This window comes from Aulonocara sp. 'chitande type north' Nkhata Bay, linkage group LG14, assembly GCF_057382095.1.
Source record: "Aulonocara sp. 'chitande type north' Nkhata Bay isolate Kocher_YH1m ecotype deep benthic linkage group LG14, A_spYH_male_GT1.1, whole genome shotgun sequence".
Lineage (NCBI taxonomy): Eukaryota > Metazoa > Chordata > Actinopteri > Cichliformes > Cichlidae > Aulonocara > Aulonocara sp. 'chitande type north' Nkhata Bay.
This window is the reverse complement of record NC_141357.1, coordinates 18,672,681-18,695,666: the sequence shown is the minus strand read 5'-3', so window position 1 is coordinate 18,695,666 and position 22,986 is coordinate 18,672,681. Positions and strand designations below refer to the sequence as shown.

Below are 22,986 nucleotides of genomic sequence, written 5' to 3'. Positions count from 1 at the left end.
AATGGTTCCTAAATTGGACAGAGTAATTTTTGTCTCAGTTATTGTGTATTTGTAAAGTGAAGCCAAAGGGTTACAAAGGAGAGAATAAAATGCACAGCCTAATGTGGCTAATAGACCATTTAATGCCTCACCTTTTTATCACCGCATCAACAAGCTGATAAAACTGGAACACCAATTATGCACTAATGGGAACATAATACACATACAGACGCACGCCCACAAACCTCGCAAAGCCCAACGCCATTTTATGAGCGCGTGGACAGGGTTAGTGGTGTACATTTACTGAAGCACTATTCTGAGGTACAGTTTTAATGTACTTGATTAAGGTATTTCTATGTAATGCCATTTCTATTTCTATCCTTCTCTTTTAAGTAATGAGTATGTGTTTCAGCACTTTGTAAGAGAGTAATTAAATACAAAACAACGTGCAGTGCTGCTTTTCCCAAAGTATATCTGTACAAGGTCTGCGCATGAGACCAAAAACCATGCAGAATATTTTCTACAGCAATTTCTTAACTGTATTTATAATCAAGTATTAAGATTTGCCACCCCAACTTTAAAAATAATCCTGGAAACACTCCCAGATTCTTGGGTTTTGTGCAAAAACAGTAAAATAAAATAAATGCTTAACTCAGACAAACAGTGATGTTAAACATAATTCTTTGTGTAACTCTGCACAGATGGACTTGGAGCTTTGTTAGCCCCGTCCAATATGTTGATGCAGTCTGCTATATTCAGCAACATCTGCTTTGATTAGATGTCGGCCATCTATTGTGTCACAACAAAAAGGGATAAAAAAAATTATTAAATTGTGTGGCAAGCAAAAATACTTTATTACTGGTAAATGTTGCAGAGCACAACTGATTTCACTGTGCTTTTAAACTTTATAAATACAAAAGATTATTTAAGCCCGATTGGCTTCAGTTCTAAGATTTAATGTCAACTGAAGAAAAATGCTGACAAATGGAGGCAGAATGAGCAAACATTTTATCTGTCCAATAGAGATCCAATCTCTTTTATTAATAGATTCACTTTTACCACAGAATCAGTCTGCACTGGCTTTAGAGATAAACTGAGATGAGCTTTATGTCAAGAAGAAATGTGCATAAATCCTAGCTTCACATACACACAAGTACACACTTGCAACCGGGCGCATGTGGGCACACATAATCAAAGCGAGGCATGCACCAAGAAAGATTTGGGTGCATTAATAATAAAGCGAACCGAGTTGTGCTGATGTTGCTCATGCTATTTGTGTGTATATACTGTATGTGTGCAAGCATTTGAGTGCTGTCAAGGTCGTCCTGTTCGTCTGGGTGCACTGCTGTGCTGTTGGCTTTTTATTCTTCAGCAGCTCCACACAGCTGCAGCTCTGGAAGAGTCCGCCTTTATTGCGCTGATTAGCTAATAGAATACAGACATGCTGCAAACAGAGATATCACTCAGTGCTGATGGGCAGAAACAGACAGTTAAGGACAGCGCAGCCTCTAGACAGACACATACTAAGACAGATGGAGTGTAGGTAGACAGGGAGGCTAGAAGACAGGGCAAAAAAAAAGAGAAAAAACAAAAATCGAGTATCAGGCAGACATACACGCAAACAGATGGGTAGACAGGCAGGCCAGCAGACAGACAGAGGCAGGGAGGCTCGCCCACGCAGATAATGAAATGCATCCACACAGAAATAATTTCTGAACGTGAGGGTGTATGTGTGCATTCTAGTCTGCCAGAACATATTGAAGTACAGTCAGACACAGTTGAGCGGAGATAGAGAGGAATTTCCGCCAGAACCCTTATTTCCTGGCACCAACCTAAGGCTGACACTTCCCAGAACCTCCTGCTTTTATAGAATAATCCCCTTTTATTTATGTACCCCTATTGAAAACAACAAGAAATTTTCTGGCAGCGTTTTAATAAACACATTGCCTAGACCACCCTGTATGTCATAACGTAAAGTACCGCAAATTCAGCTTAAAGGCCTCTTGTTGTTTTGAGATCCGTTTATAAAAAGTGGAATTCCACTTCATATTTTATGATCTCTGAAATGCGAGGTTCTCTTTAAATCCTTTGGAATTAAAATTTTTAGAAAAGAAATCTGTTAATATTCATCACTGCTGAATGACAAAGCTCTGGGTAGGATAAATGCATGATGAATTTAAATGGATCCCTCAAAGGCTGATTAGAAAACTCTTATACTTCTTAAGTCTCCTTCCGTTGAGAGCAGCACTACAGAGGATTCTCAAGGCCATCTCAATTTTTAACTCAGGCCATCAGAAAATACCATGTGTTGTTGAGGACAAAGGTGCTCTTATAGTAGTGGGCTCTTGTGAATTTCAGCCCGTGAAGAAATAATTAAAACTAAATGATAACAACTGTTACACACTAAGGTGCAAAGCCTTTTTCTTTTGCTTCTATGGAGCCACAATTTCTTTTCATTTTTCAAAGTGATCTCAAGCAATAGTTCTTCACATTTTTTTGAAGGTCTTTCAGTGTTTTTCTTTGGGCATTGGCTGCTTTTACGCTCAGTTTCACTCCAGTCCTTGTGCCTGACCATTTTCAGGGAAATGTTACTTTTTGGTTGTCAAGCCACTTAAATACTGACCTATTATTCATTCATGTGTAGAAAATGACACCTAACATTAAGAGATAAACCTGTGCAAAGAACCAACACATTATTTACAAAAGTGGAAAAGACAACACATATATTTGCACGAACAAGGTGATTCCAAAAGAACAATTAGCCAAAAACGTGCCATATCTCGGAACGGTGTATAGAGTTTCGTTAAAAAGCCTGAGCGAACTGGGTAAGTAGAGTACAGGACTGTCACAGTCCTCTATTTCATCTGACCCTTCAGTTGATCCATCTACTGAAGCCTCATCAGAATTGCTCTCTGTGGAAGGGTAGCTATCAAGGAGCCATTCTTGAGGAAGGGAAACAGGGAGAAAATGCTTAGGTATGCTAAATTACTGGACTGAAAATCAGTGCCAATAGGTCTTTTGGAGTAATGGATCAGTGAGTGTATATAGCCATTTATAATACATGATTGAAGCTCTGACATGTGGCTGTATTTCAGCCAGTGGGGTTTGGGATCTTGCCAAAATTTTATGTAATTATCAACACTGCAAAGTACTATCAGATAATGAACCACCATGCAATACTATCTGGAAAGCGTCTGATTGGCAACAGTTTAAATTTTCAAGCATGATAATGATCCCAAACACACTGCCAGTGTAGTAAAAACATACCTGGAGAGTAGAAACACACAGTAGAACACTATCAGTGATGGACTGGCATTCCCAGAATACCGACTTGAACATTATTGAAGCAGTGTGGAATCATCTTTATAGAGAAGAGAACAAAAGGAAGCCAACATCCAAAGAAGAGCTTTGAATATCCTTCAAGAAGCCTGGAGACCTATTCCAGAAGACTACTTAAAGAAATTACAAGAAAGCCTGCCTAAAGGTGTTCAGGCTGTGTTACAGAATAAAGGTGGCCATAACAAATACTGAGCTTTGTGCCAACTCTTTTTTTTTGCCTTATGTACTGATTTTCCATATATTTCGGCACCCATTTCCCATTGTAGCATTAAGCCTCAAAACATTTGCACTTTTCCATCCATCCATTCTCTTCCTTTTATCCTTTTCAGGGTTGTGGGGGTGCTGGAGGCTATTCCAGCTGTCTTAGGGCGAGAGGCAGGGTACATCTAGTACAGGTCGTCAGTCTGTCACAGGGTTAACATATAGACACACACAACTATTCGCACTCACATTCACACGGGGCAATTTAGGGTTTTCAATTATACTAACTCCATGTCTTTGGACTGTGGGAGGAAACCAGAGTATCTGGAGAGAACCCACGCACGAAGAATGCACTGTATTTGTCATGTATTGCATAGCATGTTAATAGATGTTTGTCTGCTTTTTATAAATATTCTTTTTGTGACTGTGGTGAAAAGCAGGTTCCTAAAGAAAGACAGCAGATTATGTCTTTTTGCTATACCATCCATCACGTGTTACCTGTATGGCGAGGGCCCGTGTTACGACTGCTCTGAGGTACTGCATTGGCTCCTCTGGTCCCTCCCATTTATTCTGCCAAGTTAAAGGACACTGAGACAAGAGGAAACAAGCACAGAGAATAAAGGTCAATGCAAGCAATAATAAAAGCAAAAATCACAAAAATGAGTATAAGCAAAAGAGTGATGTAAACCATGTTTTTTAAAAAACAAAACAAACAAAAACAAAACAGGGGTACTCTGCAGGTTTACTCTGCCACTATGTGAACCTGCCTCTATGTCCTTCTCCTAACCATGCTGGCAGCCAAGCCACAGTTAATCTGCAGGAGGACTGCAGCAACATCAGCCCCTGTCGAGTTGCCTTGACACGATTCAAAATACAAATTTAACAATATGTGTAAGTCACTGAAGGGCACGCTGCGCCCAGCTACATCCTCACTGTGGTCCAGCTAAAATGCAATCTATATTTAAGTTTCTGTGATGTCACTGGTGACATCCTCAATTTCTGTCATGACATGCAAAAACAGTTACAGCTGGGTGATACTGAGATAAATCTCAGGCACTATTTTATATATTGTAAAAATACTGAATATATTTGTGACTTGTTACAATGCTAACTTAAACTTTACAAGTGAAAAATACTCTTGTGTTCATAAACAGTACTGTCTGTCTGTCTCCTGATGTAAGTAACTGTTGCAGATCCACAGACAGTCTTGTCTGTGCAGCAATATCTGTAATGTCTTAATTTGGAAGTCACAGACAAATGTAAAATGTTTGCAGGGTTGGGAAAGGAAAGCTTTCTCAAGAGAAGAATGTTAACTCCTGAACACGTTAGGCCGTGTATGTTACCGTTAAACAGAGATCAAAGATTTGACTCACACACACATGCACAAACATGCACAGCAGGAGGCTGAGAATTGAGAATTTGGTGGTATTTAGGCATGAAAGCCATAATGGAAATAAAAGAGACTTTGCATGTCTCTCAGCTGCAAGTCAACCATTCACTCACTCACTCTCCTGCTGCGGGGATGGGTGTGTGTATGTATGTGTGTGTGTTGCACTGAAGTGTCTTAGGAGGAAAAACGTGCTGGTTTAAGTTAAGTCACTGCCATTTGTGGGGTACAAATAAGTGTAAAATGCTGTTTTAATTATTATTTTTTAACAAGATAAGGGTGGCAGAAAACAGAGACACAAACCAAATGTATACAGGAGTGCAATCAATATACACCGATCAGACATAACATCATAACCACCTACCTAATATTGTATTGGCACCCCTTTTACTCAATTGAATCCTGGATGCTCAATTGATTGAAATCTGGGGAATTCAGAGGCCAAGTCTGCACCTCATACTTGTTGTTGTTGTGCTCTTCAAACCATTCCTGATCCATTTTTGCTTTGTGGCATGCCACATTATCCTGCTGAAAGAGGCCACAGCCATCAGGGATTACCTGATATGTTAATGAAAGTGTGTACAAGGTCTGCAACAATGCTTAGGTAGGTGGCAGGAGCCAAGATTTCCTACCAGAACATTGCCCAAAGCAGCAAACTGCCTCTGCTGGCTTTCCTTTTTTCTGCATCCTGGTGCCTCCTCCCCAAGCGAGCAGTGAACACACACCCGGGTCATGCACATGATATGCATCAGACCAGGCCAAATTCTTCCGTTTCTCCATGGTCTAGTTCTGATACTTATGTGCCATTGCTGGGGCTTTCAGCAGTGGATATGGGTCAGCATAAGCACCCCGACTGATATATCCCGCCCACTAACAGGTGCCATAATGAAGAGAAAATCTGTCTTAATCACGTCAGCTGTAAGTGGTCTTAATGTCATGCCTGATCGATGTACAGTGGGGCAAAAAAGTATTTAGTCAGCCACCGATTGTGCAAGTTCCCCCACTTAAAATGATGACAGAGGTCAGTAATTTGCACCAGAGGTACACTTCAACTGTGAGAGACAGAATGGGAAAAAAAAAATCCATGAATCCACATGGTAGGATTTGTAAAGAATTTATTCGTAAATTAGGGTGGAAAATAAGTATTTGGTCACCTCAAACAAGGAAAATCTCTGGCTCTCACAGACCTGTAACGTCTTCTGTAAGAAGCTTTTCTGTCCCCCACTCGTTACCTGTATGAATGGCACCTGTTTGAACTCATCATCTGTATAAAAGACACCTGTCCACAGCCTCAAACAGTCAGACTCCAAACTCCGCCATGGCCAAGACCAAAGAGCTTTCGAAGGACACCAGGAAAAGTATTGTAGACCTGCACCAGACTGGGAAGAGTGAATCTACAATAGGCAAGCAGCTTGGTGTGAAAAAAATCAACTGTGGGAGCAATCATCAGAAAATGGAAGACATACAAGACCACTGATAATCTCCCTCGATCTGGGGCTCCACGCAAGATCTCATCCCGTGGGGTCAAAATGATCATGAGAACGGTGAGCAAAGATCCCAGAACCACACGGGGGGACCTGGTGAATGACCTGCAGAGAGCTGGGACCAAAGTAACAAAGGTCACCATCAGTAACACACTACAACGGCAGGGAATCAAATCCCGCAGTGCCAGACGTGTTCCGCTGCTGAAGCCAGTGCATGTCCAGGCCCGTCTGAAGTTTGCCAGAGAGCACATGGATGATACAGCAGAGGATTGGGAGAATGTCATGTGGTCAGATGAAACCAAAGTAGAACTTTTTGGTATAAACTCAACTCGTCATGTTTGGAGGAAGAAGAATACTGAGTTGCATCCCAAGAACACCATACCTACTGTGAAGCATGGGGGTGGAAACATCATGCTATGGGGCTGTTTTTCTGCCAAGGGGACAGGACGACTGATCCGTGTTAAGGACAGAATGAATGGGATCATGTATCGTGAGATTTTGAGCCAAAACCTCCTTCCATCAGTGAGAACTTTGAAGATGAAACGAGGCTGGGTCTTCCAACATGACAATGATCCAAAACACACCGCCCGGGCAACAAAGGAGTGGCTCCGTAAGAAGCATTTGAAAGTCCTGGAGTGGCCTAGCCAGTCTCCAGACCTCAACCCCATAGAAAATCTGTGGCGGGAGTTGAAAGTCCGTGTTGCTCGGCGACAGCCCCAAAACATCACTGCTCTCGAGAAGATCTGCATGGAGGAATGGGCCAAAATACCAGCTACTGTGTGTGCAAACCTGGTAAAGACCTATAGTAAACGTTTGACCTCTGTTATTGCCAACAAAGGTTATGTTACAAAGTATTGAGTTGTATTTTTGTTATTGACCAAATACTTATTTTCCACCCTGATTTACGAATAAATTCTTTACAAATCCTACCATGTGGATTCATGGATTTTTTTTTCACATTCTGTCTCTCACAGTTGAAGTGTACCTCTGGTGCAAATTACTGACCTCTGTCATCATTTTAAGTGGGGGAACTTGCACAATCGGTGGCTGACTAAATACTTTTTTGCCCCACTGTATGTGTTGATAATATGTTGAATAACTACTTTTTGGTTACAAACCCAAGCTACTATGATGATTATTAGTATTGGCCTGCGAATTACTACAAGTGGTACTGAAAATCTAACTGATACCAGAGATTACTTCACCTTTAAATCAAAAAGCCATTTCCTCATCGGTCACCATGTCCTGATAATCATGCTCTTTCTACCAAATGAAGGTAGGGGTAACACTTTTTCTGTCTTGCAGCACTGCTTATGACTCTCATACAACCCAAGCCCCCCATCAGAAAGTAGGTAGTTTGGGTTCTTTCCAATCATGTAATTATTTTTTTACTGCACAGCTGAGAGAAAGGGCAGCAGAGCTGATCCCCTCAGAACTGTGTCTGCTACACTTTTACATTATCACAACCATAAATGGAGCATTTTTCAAATGCATAAATCGCATCATCAGCTCATTCTAACCTTCTCTGATTTAAATGGGGTTAATTAGTAACAGTCGGTTATAATAGAAGCCCAAATGCAAAATGGCATTAATCCATGTGATCTGCTCATTGTATGCAACAGTATTTCCTGTAAAGACTCCAATCTAATTCATATTCTGTTTTGTTATAAAAGACACTAAATGCTCACTTAACTGTGTATCTGTTGTATGTAATTAGGATTTTTTCCAGTAATATTTAAAAAATTTAATGTGTAATACAAATTCAAGGCCTTACCTTAAGAAGCACCCGCTTTTATTTTACCAGTGCTATATCTGATCTCATATTTTAATTTTCTGCTTGTGTAAAAATGCTTCTGTTTGGTTCAATTTTCAGTGACATTTGTAGTAGTAGTAGTGCCCAGTCGCAACATAAGAACTTTAACAAAAAGAAAAGAAAAACAAACAAACAACCCCCCCCCCAAAACAGTGATTTTCTCAGCACCAAACCTGGCCACAGTGAGACAGAAAAACTCCTCAGTCAGGCACATGGAGGACAGCCAACTGCCTTGAACTTTTGGTGTGAGGGAAGAATATCATTGTCTGTTTAGTTTGCCCCCCTGGAAACCTTGGCTTTATATAGTCATAAATAACTGAAGCTGTACATACGTAATTACTTACTGCTTGGACAGTGATAAAGTTTCTTTAAAATACTGAGGTTTAAAATAATGTTAGAACCAAATATTATAGTCACGTACTGTAGCATTGCAGGGAGAATCGCATTTAGGCCAATTCACTCAGGGGCTTCTTGTCAGTGATGTAAAAATACTGCCAGCTAGGGTCACAGAAGTCATCAGGTGTTTGTTAAAAAATTTAGCTGCCAGTAAATTCGATGTATGCCGAGAATTTTGTGTTTCTGCAAAATGTGCAGCAGGAAACATAACAGCTGCTGCTGCTTTTTCTATGGTTCAACAACCTTTTTATACTCTAGGCAATATCTTTTTTGGCAAAACTCTGATTTAATTGTCAAGCAATGCTCCCTCTCTGGGAGAAGCTTCACATCAGAGAGCTTCAAACAATATTGTGGGTCAAAATTAATGATCTTTTTTTAATATAAAAAAAGAAAAAAAGCTATGATAAAAAGTTATGACACTGAAAAAATTCTCCTGATCTATACAGCTAACAAAATGCATTTCTGTCTTTAACAAAAAGGTAAAACACAGTATCTTGATTATGCATATTACAGAAATTAAATCTTTAGACAGGCCATAAAGGAAAAGGCTCAGAATAGGCTGAACAGAACTCTTATAAAACTTGTGTAAAAACTGTGATTGCATCTGTTTCATATACAGCACTGAGGAGTTACATAGGTCAGTTAAAATGGACGACAAGGTATGATCTTTTAGGAAAACAATGTAAATAATGTTAAAGGTTAAACACTTAAAAGTGGAAATCAGACTTTAAAAAAAAAGTTTTTATTTAGACCATAGTGTGCTAAAAGCTGATGGACAGTGTTTTGGGGTTTTTTGTGATACCGAATTATAATTGAGATATAAATTAGATGTATATTAGAGATATAATTATAAATTATAAAACAAATGGCTTTGTTTTATTTTATACATTTGTACAGTTCCCATTGATAACTGACTTAATTGTAATTACATATATTTTTAAACCACTAACATATTTTATTATTTTGAAATTCGGAATAGATTTTAAATATCAGAACATGATAAAAAGTCCAGTCTTTAGTAGGTCTTATAAGGTACACATAACCTGAGATGAACTACAAAGCATTACACATTACACAGTGACATTTATTAAAACAAACAAACTACCCAAAATGTAGAAGACGTGTGGAAAACGAAGTAGACCCTTCTTGTTTCAATAGCAATTAAGAGGGTCAGTACCAGCAAGGTGGTAATAAACCAATGCATAGTGGTCATCAGCAAGTACGAACACTAGGGATGGGTACCGGTGTCCGGTGCCATGATGGCACCGGTTCTGACATAAACGGTAGTAACCAGACCGAAAAGCAGCGCACATTTCGGTGCTTTATTTCGGTGCTTTTTTTTCCTGAGCTGTGATACACTTCTAGCCAATCATTTTACGTTTCCGGGGATAGTAGGCGGGCCCAGGTACGTACGTTCTTTTAGAGCAGAGCTACAGATTAAAAATGTCCAAGGCGAAGCGGTCAAAAGTCTGGTTGTACTTCACAGCAAAATATGCAAACTCAGCAGCCTGCAACAAGTGCTTTAAGCTGATACTGTGATACTGTCAAAGGAGGTAACACCTCAAATCCGATGAAACACCTGGCGACGCATAGCGTTTTTTTTAAAAGCCCAGAAATGCACCGTATGATAGCTTGCTGCGAGACCTCACACCGAGCACATCTACTGCGGGTGGGTTGCCTGTTATTCAACATCCCCCAAAAACACGAAGAGGAGAGTCCTGGCCCCTAGCCCTGCCAGTGTAGCAGAAATGATGACGGACGATGATGATGGCAGCAGCAGCCGTTCTTCTCTGCGTGAGTAGCTTAATGTTGTTCGTGTGTAATTTACGTTGAGTAGGCTAACCATGTTATTAAATTAATGCATGTAAGGTGAACTAGCAAACATCATCATAGCTACATGCGGCTGTCTTCTTGTTTGATGGCAGATACTCCCTTCACCCTGGCCAAAAAGGCTAAAATGACCAAAGAAAAAGTGGAAAACAGTTAAACATGAGAGGTTTTGAACAAAGTTTGTGTTTTTTCCATTGTTTAAGCACTGCTTCCAGCCAAGAGTGATACTGTATATGCCCCATAGCTGCAGAAAAGGCTAACATTGTTATCTTTTTACAAAAAACAGCTGAACATGAGAGGTTTTTGGACCAATTTTGTGTTCTCCATTCTTTAAGCACCGGTTTGAGCACTGTTTGAGCACCGGCACCGTTTCAAAAGTACCGGTTTGGCACCGGTATCGGATAAAACCTAAACGATACCCATCCCTAACGAACACCTCTATAAAAGCAAAGGTTGTGGCAGTTTGCTGGTCTGGAGCATGTTAAAAGAAGCTTTTGTTGTTGCCCATCAATCTAGGAAGAGTTATAAGGCAATTCAAAAGATTTTAAAGTCTATTTATTGATAAAGATTATTCACAAGTGGAAAACATTCAAAATTGCTGCCAATCTTCCCATCAGTGAACATCTCAGCAACTTCCCCCAAAAATCACACCGTGCAATGCTCAGAGAAACTGCAAAAGGGTTGGATCATAGATTCTATAGGTTTCAGAATATTATCTGTTGTTCTTTGAATAAATGAGACCAAAGTCGAGATGTTTGGCCATAATTTTGTTTGGAGAAAATCATACACAGTATATCGGCACAAACACTAACTGTCAAGAATGGTGACAGAAGGGCGATAATTTTGGCTTGTTCTGAAGCCACAGGACCTGTGCATATTGAAGTCATTGAGTTGACAGTCAAATCCTTTGTATTGTTGTATTGCTGTTGTTTATCTGAAGTTGCATTTTCCTAATTTGCCTGGTAAGAACCACATGATTTTTTATTATGTCCTGATAATATAAAAACCTTAGAATAGACAGAGGGTGCACTTTACTTTTACCATAACTGCATATTAAAAGAAAAAGCTAGCAAGATAGAGAAAATGTAAGGAAATCAAAGATTGGAAAATGTGACAGATAAAGACTGGAGCTGGTCGAGAGGGCAACGGCGATACGACTAAAAAAACCTGCTGATTAATACAAAAAGAGAGAGAAGGCAAGCAGCGAAACAGGAATTATGCCCAAGGCTTCTCTCTGGAGATTACACACAGAAGGAGTGAAAGGTTGGATGTGTCTCTTCTTCTCTACCTCATAATATCCCCTTTGTCCCCAACTCAGCCTGAGGACATACAAGGATACATATTGTGTTTGCTACATGTCTACATGTCAGCTCTGTATACTGTGTATGGGCCTGTCCCTGTGGCCTTCATTTCACCACAGAATAAAAAGAATTGCAGTCCCCCTCTAAAACAATATGGTAAAAAGAAAGCTTTACTTTACATTGTCACTGTCACTGAAGACAGAGCTAACTGTGTATTTTATGGTAAGAGTTAGAAACCTTCAGCAGCATTGTAGAAAGATTTAAGATAAATGTGAGTTAAAAGATGCATTGCATACAGCATTTGGGACTCTGTGTGCATTTGTAATACTATCAGGGTAAGGCCTTCCATTTTATTTTCAATTGTATTCCACATTTATTGCACTAAGCCCCATTTAATAAATCATCATGAGAAACATTAAAAAAACTCTAGATAACACATGTACTCAAAAGCATAAAATAGCACATAGAGTGTTAGGGTTGAGTTTCTCTGTCTTTTGCCTGTCTTACCTCTTGATTTAGTAGGGCAGTGGCCAGTTTCTGGACTTCTGGAGTTAACAGTTGAGTCCCTCGGATGACCTTGCTCAGTGCGGCCAGAGACTGGTGTATACTCTGTGATGACACTTACAGTTTACATACAGTACATACTGTGCAAAAAAATACAATCATTAAAGTCATCAAACTCATTAAAGATATATGCTGTACACTCAAGCCCCAAAATACCATGACATTCATTCACATGATCCTGACCACAACTGTATGTTTCATAATGAGGCAAATGGCTATTGGATGCAGGTAGTGATCAAGCCTGCTTCCACTGATTGCCTTGGTTCATTTAACCCCCCCAACAAACAGATAACTGTGAGTGTCTAGAAATGAATAAAACTATTCCATGAGATAAGTAACATACTTAAACAATCAATGAAGGGAAATTAGCTTATGCATCTCCATGGCTTTTAATCTTAATCAGTTTTTTCAGAAGAAACAAAGCAAGCTTTATTTACATACAAGTCTCAGTCTTTTACTCCATGTTGAATTAAACACGGTGGGTACCACTACCTAACCCCCCCCCCCCCCCCCCAAAAAAAAAAAAAGTATTCGGATACTGTAATTATGTGGTAGCCCATTTTGAATGTAGCTATCATTTCTAATGTTTTTACCCACCTGGACCAAGCGGATGGCATTGAACTGTTCCAGAGAAATGAATGAAAGGACTGGTGATTTCTGACTCTCTGTAGGTGGGTCCACCTTCTGGTGGATTAGTGTAGAGCCCTGATAGATGAGAGACATGAGAGAAACTATGAGAGAGCTATAGCTATTTGAGTCTACTTGTTCCAATACAGAAATGATCACTGTACATCAATGTGAAGTTGTTCAACGTGATCACCTTCATCCTATGAAAAAAATATTTCTTTCTGACGAGTGCTCTCTTTCAAGATTACAATGCTCTCATCTGTAGTTAACTGTATATAAATTGCACTGACGTGAAATGACAGTGCTCTGTACCACAATCATCGAAACAGAATGAGGGGATGGTTCCACCCAGTAGAGTTCATAAGACTTTCTGAGGGGCTTTTAATGTGTTCTAGTTCAGTGTATGGAACTTAATGTTGATTTCTCATTTCATTTGCAACATGTATTGTCTACATAATACTCAGAGTAAGATGTATGTTCACTTTAGGAACTCCTGCTACATTAGCATGCTATCTTTCCCCCCTTATACAGTACAATGGTAAAATATTATCTATGGATTTCCATATGGATCATTGTATATATGCATATACTAAATTCCTACAGTAACATCATATTACTAAACAGAATTTATTTTCTTGCTCCACACAGTACAAACACAGGGGTGGAGGTTGAGCACTTGTTTACATTAGATAAACACTTTGTGTTCTGTATACAAAGTATACCATACAGTATACAAATAGGTTACAAAAAATATACAAATAAAAAATAGAAAAGCTTGGATTTTGTTGTACTCTATTAGAACCATCACACTCTATACCTGGATTCTATTTCGCTTTCCTTGCAACAACTCAGTTAGAGAAAGAGGCAAAAAAAGAGAGGAAGAGAAGGATAGCAGGACCAAGGGATGAAGACAGACAATGAAGAAAAAAGCTGGTTGGACGGGATTCAGATTGACTAGAGCTAAGCTATTGTTTCCATTTAAAAATGTAACTAAAAAGCCAAATAAACAGTCTCTGCTGTATCATGCTCTGCCCATGTCTTTCCAGACTACATAATGATTTGCCAAAAATAAATGTGTCTGTACATTTCCACACACACACACCTCTCACATATTTTCCACAAACCATAAAGGTTTGCACACACAACCAATGCACACGTGCAAGTACGTGCATTTAAATGGCACACTGGGAAGTTCAGATCCACTGAGGGTCAAACAACAAGGTTGGTTGATGACAAAGGGATAGTTAATTGAAAGCAGCCAGAGGTTGATTGTGATCTATGGAAAGCTTGCTGGTGACATAATGGCAACAATTAACACAGTTAACCATTTTCCTTTCAGTAAGTACAAAACAACTCCATCTACAAGAGACTGAAAGAGCAAGAAGAGAGACAGAAAGAGAGGAGACATAAGTGTAAATGAGAGAGGAGACAGTAAGCATGTGTGCTTGACAGCATGAGAGGCAGAGAGAGGAGACTGATACACGGTGACTAAATTGTTAAAGGTGGAGGCAGATGTCCTTTTAATTTGAAAACGTGCCAGTCTCCAAGCAACTGCACACAGCAGTACTTCTTGGCCAAGCAAGCCACTGTGTGTGACAGCCTTTGACAGCACTAGTAATATCCGATTACTTCCCACAACTTTTAATTAGGTGTCACGACCCTTGTTGTCTGTTAGTTTTGTTAAGTCCCTTTGTGTTCCTAGTTTTTCCATTACCCCCCTGCCTTCTGTATTCCCTGTCCCCTGTCTTCATGTTTAATGTTAGTCTTCATGCTTCAGTTATTTTAATTGTCTTTGTGGTAATGCTGTTTTACTTGGAAGGTTAGTTGTCTCACCGTGGCTTTACTTCCTGCTTTTGGGTCTTTCCCTCTGCTGTGACCCTCATGTTGACCTGTTTTGATTGTATTCAAATGTGAACAGTCTGCCCTGTCTGTGCATATAGCCTTGCCTCTCCCCTTCTCCATTTACTTCCTGTATATCTACGTATTGTTCTTTTTTGTTGCCAACTGGACTGTGTGTTTCTCCAATTTTTGATCATTCAATAGTTTTCCTTTTTTTATTTAATTTGCCTCAGAGTCATGCACTTTGGACCTCCACCCATTTCTGATATTACAACTAGTTGTTGTTGATGTGCAGTGACAGTAGAAATGCTGCAGTATTAGTACGGTTTGACTTTTTAAAGTTAACTAAATCAAGGCAAATGAAGTCCTTTAAAAGCTACAGATGCAGCTTTCCAATTTGGTTTGCAGGAAAAGGGCAACAAAAAGTAATGGGTCAATAAAAAGTCAATATGAAATGGTAAAGACAGCTAACCTGGTTGAGTTTCTTCCATAAGTTCAGGATAGGTGACAGTCCATTTGACCAGAGCTCCCTGTCAAACTTTGAACCTGTTGCGACTGAGCGACTCAGGATGCGCAGTTGAGAAATTACCTGTAAACAATTAAAACACAAAGAGTCAGTGGTATGCTGCATGTGCTCCTGTAAGAATAAACGGCCTATTTTTTTAAAACACCACCCATATAATTTGAAGTAGGCACATGAATTTTGACTCCCATATGTAAAACCCAAAACACTGTTTCAGGCCCTGTAATGTTGAAAAAAAGAAGAAGAAAAGAGAACCATAAACACGCCTCCTTACATACCTAATCAGCCAAGCTTAGCTTCAGGATTAGAATCTTGGACAGTACTTTTATCTAGACTCAGTGTGTCTGTGTGTGTGTTTTGTGATAGTGCAAGTTTCCACTTATGTCTGCGTTACAAGTAAAGCAGCTTGTCTGATAAATGACTTTCATTTGGTCCAGGAGAACTCTTTACTAACATTTGTTTTATCTTCTCTGCTCAGGAGGAAAACGGTATATATGTGCATTTGCACACATGTCTGTTCGAGTACATCAAAGAGGGAGATGAAGGTAGGATTAAAAAAATCCTAATCTAAAATTGAATTGACAGCAATATGAAGGAGGTTGATATCAAATATAAGGTGATTCAAATAGTAATTTAAATATATTAAGATAACCAAGATTTTAATAAGCTGAAATTTCTGCCATAATTGTCTGGGGATAAAAAGTTACTGGACATTACACAACTTCATGCAGTCAATTTACTCAGTTTTTCACATTATTTCAGTATAACAGTATTCTAGTTTAGGGTTGTTAATAAGTCAAGCTGATTGATAAATTGAGCATAACAGAGTGAAAATCACAGATGCCACAGAAGGCACAGATGTCATTATATCTAAATATATAATCAGAAATGAACAGAAGCAGTATACGAGAGAGCTTCTATGTGTATATGCAAGATTTGGAGAAATAAATCTCTGCATTTAATGTCTTTTTTTTCTGTTATTGTAGTTGTAATGGCACAATGATACATTTTCACATGCTAGTTTTATCCAAAGTGCTTATCTTTGACATTGTGCATAAAAACTATGAATGCAGGAAATCATACCTCAAGCCTTTTGTAAAGACATTTCAAACCCGTGTCAGGTAATTGGTAAGATTAGACATTTATATTTAATGGTTTCCACAAAATCTGCAGACTTTTCCCCAGGACCTCTTTAGTGTATGTGGTTAACAGCAGAACTCAAATACAGTGAGAGTAAAGAAGGGACACATTTTGGGGAAAAGGGAGAGAAAAAGAGAGAAGATGAAAGTGACAGTGACAAATGACACCAGGATGGGAGACAATGACATATGGGGGAGATAGGTAGAGAAAGAGACACAGTAACAGACTCACATAAGTGGTCTTGTGGGAGTCGTATGAATTAAACTAGGTTGGTGGTTCCAGTGATCAGGAGACCACGCTATGAGTGAATTTAATTGTATTAAAACCCACATGGGGATTGTCCTTACAATCTGTAAAGGTTGCGTGTGGTTGAACTGAGGATAATTACAATCAGAAGACACAAAAAAAGGAGCAGCAGCTACTTTCAGCTGTTCACTTATTCACAAGGTTTCGCCACAGTGGGAAGTTCCACATGTTTGATTTGACAGTTGTTGTTTTTTTTCTTTTAAATGCTGGATGTCCTTACTCATCCGAGTCCAGAAGGATTTGGGTCATCTCCTGGAATGAATGGATCTTTTGCTTGTAAACTCCGACAGTGTGGAATCACTTAAAATCACAAGATATGCAAAGTGTAAAAATCTTCTGAGAAATCAGTATCTGTATCAGTAGATATCTTCAATGCAAACCACCAGCGACCACAGAATTACGCTATCGGTCAAAGCAATTATGAGGAGAACTTTGGTGCAGCAAATCTCTCCTAGTGACAGCCAGCAACCAGTCGCCAACTGGTCAGGGAATAGACATTTGTCCCTAATGCAATGTTGACCATCTCCGGACCTGTGTGACTGAGACTCTACCTGATGCAAATGTGGCCAATCTCACATTGAAGGTCATCATCTCAGACACTGACCTAAAATCTTCAGTATTTTCAGTGGACTCTAAGGGGCACAAGATAAGATCATCTGAATGTTCTCCTTCAGACTCCTCAGGACGATACAGTAGATCTTTACACTGACAGTCTCATCCTGGGGGTCAACTGAATGCTGCCTTTGAGCTTGGAAACTGCAAAATCTTCAACAGAAAACCGCTTGGTCACAGTCAGTGACGATCCTTCACATGAAATTTGGGTCAGTTTTAACAAGAAGATGATGCTAGCTCTAAGTTTGATGTCAGTGGTAAAATCACAGAGGGCATAAAGCAGGAAGTGGCAGTAGCAATCTAAAAATAGCTGAAAGCTCTCTGGATATGTCCCAGAACATGATCTTGAATGTAGGATGAGCAAGATTTTAAAAAGATCATACCTTGTACAAACAGAAAAACGCAGCAAAACGAGCTCATTGTAATGTCATCGCAATGTCACGTATTCCATTTTCATTTCATTCTTGCTTTGGTTCTATCAGCATGTTTCTTACGAAAACAATGATTTGGTTCTTTAAAATAAATGAACCCTTATATGTGCTCATGTTTTGGTTACTCATCCAATTTACACTAAAGCATCTTTATTTTCAAAAATGAATTCTTAACAACGATACCAGGCTTGAATGGAAAACAATGGAAAAACATATACATGTTCTTTTCTGCACAAACGACAATGATAACAAACATGCTATTGTAAAAAAAAAAAAAACTCTTTCTCTAGTGCATGCAACAAGCAAGGTTTAATTGTGGTGTGTGTGTCACATTTATACTATTTCATCTTTCCTTTAGGGTTAAAAAGATCTTGGATTTTGCTTCCTCTTATAGATTTTGTAGCATCTGGCCAAAGTCCAGGCCAGTTCCTCAGAGACAACTGGCTCTTATGCAGCTTCCTTCACATGTATTATAGGTCAACCTTTCTACCATTTCGACATTTGCACAATATCACAAGTGGCAGAATCAAATCAAAACATATTTTTCTGCTTCACAGAAAATCTGTAAAAGAATAAAAATCAATAAGTCTCAGCCTGAAAAAAATAATTACCTGAATGTGTAAAGTAAACACCAAAGACAGGTTCTATCCAAACACTACACACAGATTCATATATTACATAGACTATATAGTTTGTATTATTAGATGTGAATATTGCAAAATTCAAATGATATGTTCACAGTCAGTGAACAATGCAGCCATGCAACCTTCAGTCTATATCCTGCTTCTGTCTTTTAAGATTTTCATCTCCCTCAAACTCACACTAACACACACACTGAAATAAAACATATTGTGTGTTTATGTGAGACTGTGTTACACTGTATTACATCAGAATCTGCAGTGACCATAAACCATTAAACACATTCACACATACACACCAGGGTTTTCCATCCTCTATAAAGGAAGAAAGTACTTGGCAGATTCAACTTACTATGCAGATTTTGCTCAAAGCTCCATAGGCTGAAAAACACCAACATCCATTTTAATCAGCTACAATCATCTATACAAACTGTCAGACTCAATATCTGTGAAGTAGTGGTAAATGTATTTATGGCTGAAATGTTATTAGAAACCCTCAAGTTGCAGATTGAGTGCAGCTTTTGCAGAGTTTGCTTATATAGCTCAACGCAAGAGCTAACACAGATACACATCAATCTTATCTGATGCAAAATATATAAAATATTGCCATACACTTGTTCGGATGATAAACGTCAACTTTCTGATGTTATCAAATGTTCCTTAAAATGATAACTACATGCAAAAATCATCATATTGTGAAAAATGTTATTTTGAGATTTGCATGAGACATGATATTGAAATGAATGAAATTATGGTTTACAAAATTAGGAAAAAAATATTATCAATGTTATTATTTATGCAATTAGTTTATGTAAGAAAAATATTTTATTAATTATAAGTCATATTAATATGGTATCAAAACTAAACAGATGGTTCACAGTTGATTTTATCACTGCCATACCACCAACAAACGCATACATTCTTTAAACTGAATTATAAAGTATCATAAATACAAGTTTCAACTTTATAATATCCAGGGTTCATTTATTTTAATGGTTAATAAATACTGTGTAATGAATGTATAAACAGTTTTATAAATGTCAGCTGCAACTTCTAATGACATCCTGATAGTGTTTACAAACTAACTATTAACCAAATATTAAACATTTTTAATTGTCAATGACTTGTTGCCTTGACGAGAACAAAAGTTTTTGTATTTACTGTCAATGTGAAAGTTAGCGCTGTAGTACATTGAGTCTCAAATACCCAGATCCCTCGTCTCCTAGGCCAAAAGCAGACTATGCTTGATAAGTTTTAAATGAGACATCTACGTAATTCTACATGCAACAAACTTTCAACATCCATCCATCCATTCGCTTCCGCTTATCCTTTTCAGGGTCGCGGGGGGTGCTGGAGCCTATCCCAGCTGTCATAGGGCGAGAGGCGGGGTACACCCTGGACAGGTCGCCAGTCTGTCGCAGGGCCAACACATAGGGACAGACAACCATTTGCACTCACATTCACTCGCACATTCAAACCTAGTGGCAATTTGGATTATCCAATTAACCTATCCCCACAAACTTTCAACAACCATAGCTAAATGAGTACTTACAGCTTGCAGGTAGTTACATTACATGAGAGTACGGTATGTGCTTAAGTGTACTGGGCATTTTTTATGAGCATGCGGTACTTTTGAGTCTTTTCTGGAGAATATTCTCATTCGTTGTCATTGTTTTGGAATGTTGCAATAATAATAAACATACATGTGAATAAAGCGAGCATATTTGTCCACCCGAATACTGGTAAAATTCTGTTAAAATACATGTAGAATAGATTAAAACATCTGCTATAATTCACCAGGGCGAACGGGCAATCATATGATTCATGGTGATAAAATATTTAAATCAACTAAAAACCCTAGCCAGTGGGCAAAGGCGGTATTTGTCATTGGATGATTGGAAAACAGACATGAAACAAACGCCCAACAGTTAGCAGTAAGAGAAGGGGTATCTTTAACCAGACTGCCCTGAACTCTATTTTTCCAAACTGTGTTACACCTTCTGCTCAGCTTCTCTGTGGAGAAGGATATATGCTGCAGCAGAATAAAGACCCTAACCTCAAAGCTTTGCACCTTCTGCTTGAAGATCAAAGAGGAAGACTGACTTCAATGATTGTGACTTTTTGACAGTCACCTGACCTCAACTGTACATCTATGGCGGCACTTGAAAAAGTGGAAAAAGCCAAGTATTCCTGACATCACAAGGAGCTCTTTGGAACACTGTCAAATCACGCTGAGATAACATGGCTTATCATGTGGAGTCTACGCCAGCACTGCCAGGATTGCTGCTCCATCCCTCCAGTGGAGTTCCACTGACTTATGGGATCAGTGCCAAGGCGCACTGAAGCTGCTCTAGTGACACATGTTGACCCAACACCTCGCTAAGACAATTTGAGTTGATTTTCTTTTCATTTTTCATCTGTATACATGCAAGACTGATGTGAGCTGCAGGCGATATGAGCACATGTGCTTGTGTGAATAGGCAGACTGCTGTGTGTGGGTGCACCTGGGAGCTGACGATTCTCTGGGAGGATCTCGCTATGTTGGCAGGCAGACCAAAGAATGCTGGCCTGTCATCCTCTGGGAGATTCTCTATTACTCTGCGGTAGTCCTGGGAAGACACGCAGACCCATACAGGTCACACATTGACACACCCATATAAAGAGAGAGAAAATGAAAGCATTCTGCCAATTTATATCATGGCTTTAAGACAAAATACATTTTTCCATTTCTAAGCAACGATATCAAATTGAAAAGTAAAATCTTGTGGCATGCTTGTTAGATTTCTGTGTGGGTGTATGGGATTAATAATGCAATACTGAGCTCATTAGGGTGTGTTGTTTGTAACAGTTTGATGCAGGTTTTTTAACAACAAATATTTGCCTTGAATAGGGCTTTAAAAGCCTAAATTACTAAACTGATCTCCCTCATCACTCACTGCTAAATGCTAAATTCTAGCAATAGACTGTCAATTCAAATGATAGATTTCTATATTGATTGTTTTTTTAAACAAATGACCTCTCAGTGATTCTGTGGAATGAACTAACTTCTGGAAAAGAAAATATAAACAGAAAGCAGAGCAGCAGAAAAACAGAACCACATAACCACTTACTTGAGAGTTATTGCTGACATTTATTTGTAGTGGCTACTTTATAAACCAAGCGAAAATGAAGCTAACACCAGACAGAAGTTAAACACAAACCCCAGCTAGTGAATCTAATCAACCGTTTTTGCTTCTTTGTCACTGGACGTGGGCTCATGAAGATGTAAACAAACTATATAAACTTTCACCTTAAGCTTAAAGATGCATATATTTCTAATGCACGTATATATCTTAATAAAAAGTATATGTACAACTAGGTGTTACATGATGAGTGTTCCCAAAAACCTACCAATATGGCACAAGAGTTTGGGAGGCTTATCTGAGGTGGAAAGAATCCTCCTCTGCTTTTTCTCTGTCCAGCAGAGTGGGAGGATGAAAGGAGACGTGCGGAAAAGAACTGCTCAAGGTAGGAGCGCAAGATGCGGAGGTCAGACGGGTTGTCAATACGTCCCCCATAGATAGCATTCTCCAACAGACCATGGACAAACTCCCACTGAAATTGTTTACCACCTTAGAGATATTGAGACATATAAATACACAAATAAAAAGCAGGGTCCACACAGAAGGTAAATAACACAGAGATGCGAATGCTGAATTGCCCAGGGTATGCTCTTTCATAATTGGTCGTCAAAGAAACACTGTCATAAAAGGCAATCAAAGAAACAAGAGATTATCATGTGCAGACAAAAATGCAGAGCTTTCTGCTGAATTTACACATTTCATCAGCGTCCTACCTTCAAAAAGCCTGTCGATAATCTCAAAGCCAGCACGAAGGTCTGACAAGGAAAACTCATAGAACTTTGTCCAGCCCTGCAGATAAATCAGAGATAAGCGTACAAGTCAGTACAGAAATGACAAATGAAAAGTGACAAAAAACCTCTGGACTTTATTTAGATCCAAAACTCCATCGAAATTTAAAATCCAGATGGAACTGAAAGTACAACGTTTAATAAGTCGATAAAACACACATTTTCACAGCACTGACCATTTCTGTAAAAACAAAAACAAACGAAAAAACATTTTTATTTTTTTAATTTGATTACATCACTTCACTTAATCACCTGTTGTAAACTGCCCACTGTAGGTGGATGAGGTGAGAGGTGGAGGAAAACTGTGTGGGCATCTTTCAGTGATTAAGTGTATGTTGTTTGTCCAGCAATTGTGTGCCTGAATGTGCGTTCAAAGACTTTTGTGGGACACGTTTCGCAGGGCCTAATAAATTCGCTTACAGTATAAGTGTCAACATTCACAAGTTTGTAGGCTTTTGTATTAAGAAAATGCTGCTTATTGAGCCACTGTTTAATTTAATGTATGGGTTATATTTGTGCTTACTGACTGTAAGCACTTCAGATGGTGTGCTATAAAATCAGTAATTTACCAGACATAGCTAACCAGTCAGCTTGTTGTCCTTTGGCCAAATGTTAATCATTCATACACACACACACACACACACACACACACACAGACGCAACTTT

At 38.9% G+C, this 22,986-nt stretch overlaps 1 protein-coding gene across 5 annotated transcripts in view; it reads right to left on the bottom strand.

The window, feature by feature from the left end:
- The window catches only part of dync2h1 (dynein cytoplasmic 2 heavy chain 1), a 120,041-nt gene that overhangs the window by 5,355 nt on the left and 91,700 nt on the right, over positions 1-22,986 (bottom strand). For all 5 annotated transcript variants that reach the window (XM_086261363.1, XM_086261365.1, XM_086261362.1 and 2 more), the window contains 7 exons: positions 22,246-22,321; positions 21,801-22,021; positions 20,915-21,019; positions 15,233-15,349; positions 12,892-12,999; positions 12,238-12,339; positions 4,018-4,107 (listed from right to left, as the gene is read on the bottom strand). In XM_086261363.1, coding sequence (XP_086117489.1) covers positions 4,018-4,107; positions 12,238-12,339; positions 12,892-12,999; positions 15,233-15,349; positions 20,915-21,019; positions 21,801-22,021; positions 22,246-22,321 — 819 coding nt within the window. The remainder of the gene's footprint in view (positions 1-4,017; positions 4,108-12,237; positions 12,340-12,891; positions 13,000-15,232; positions 15,350-20,914; positions 21,020-21,800; positions 22,022-22,245; positions 22,322-22,986) is intronic.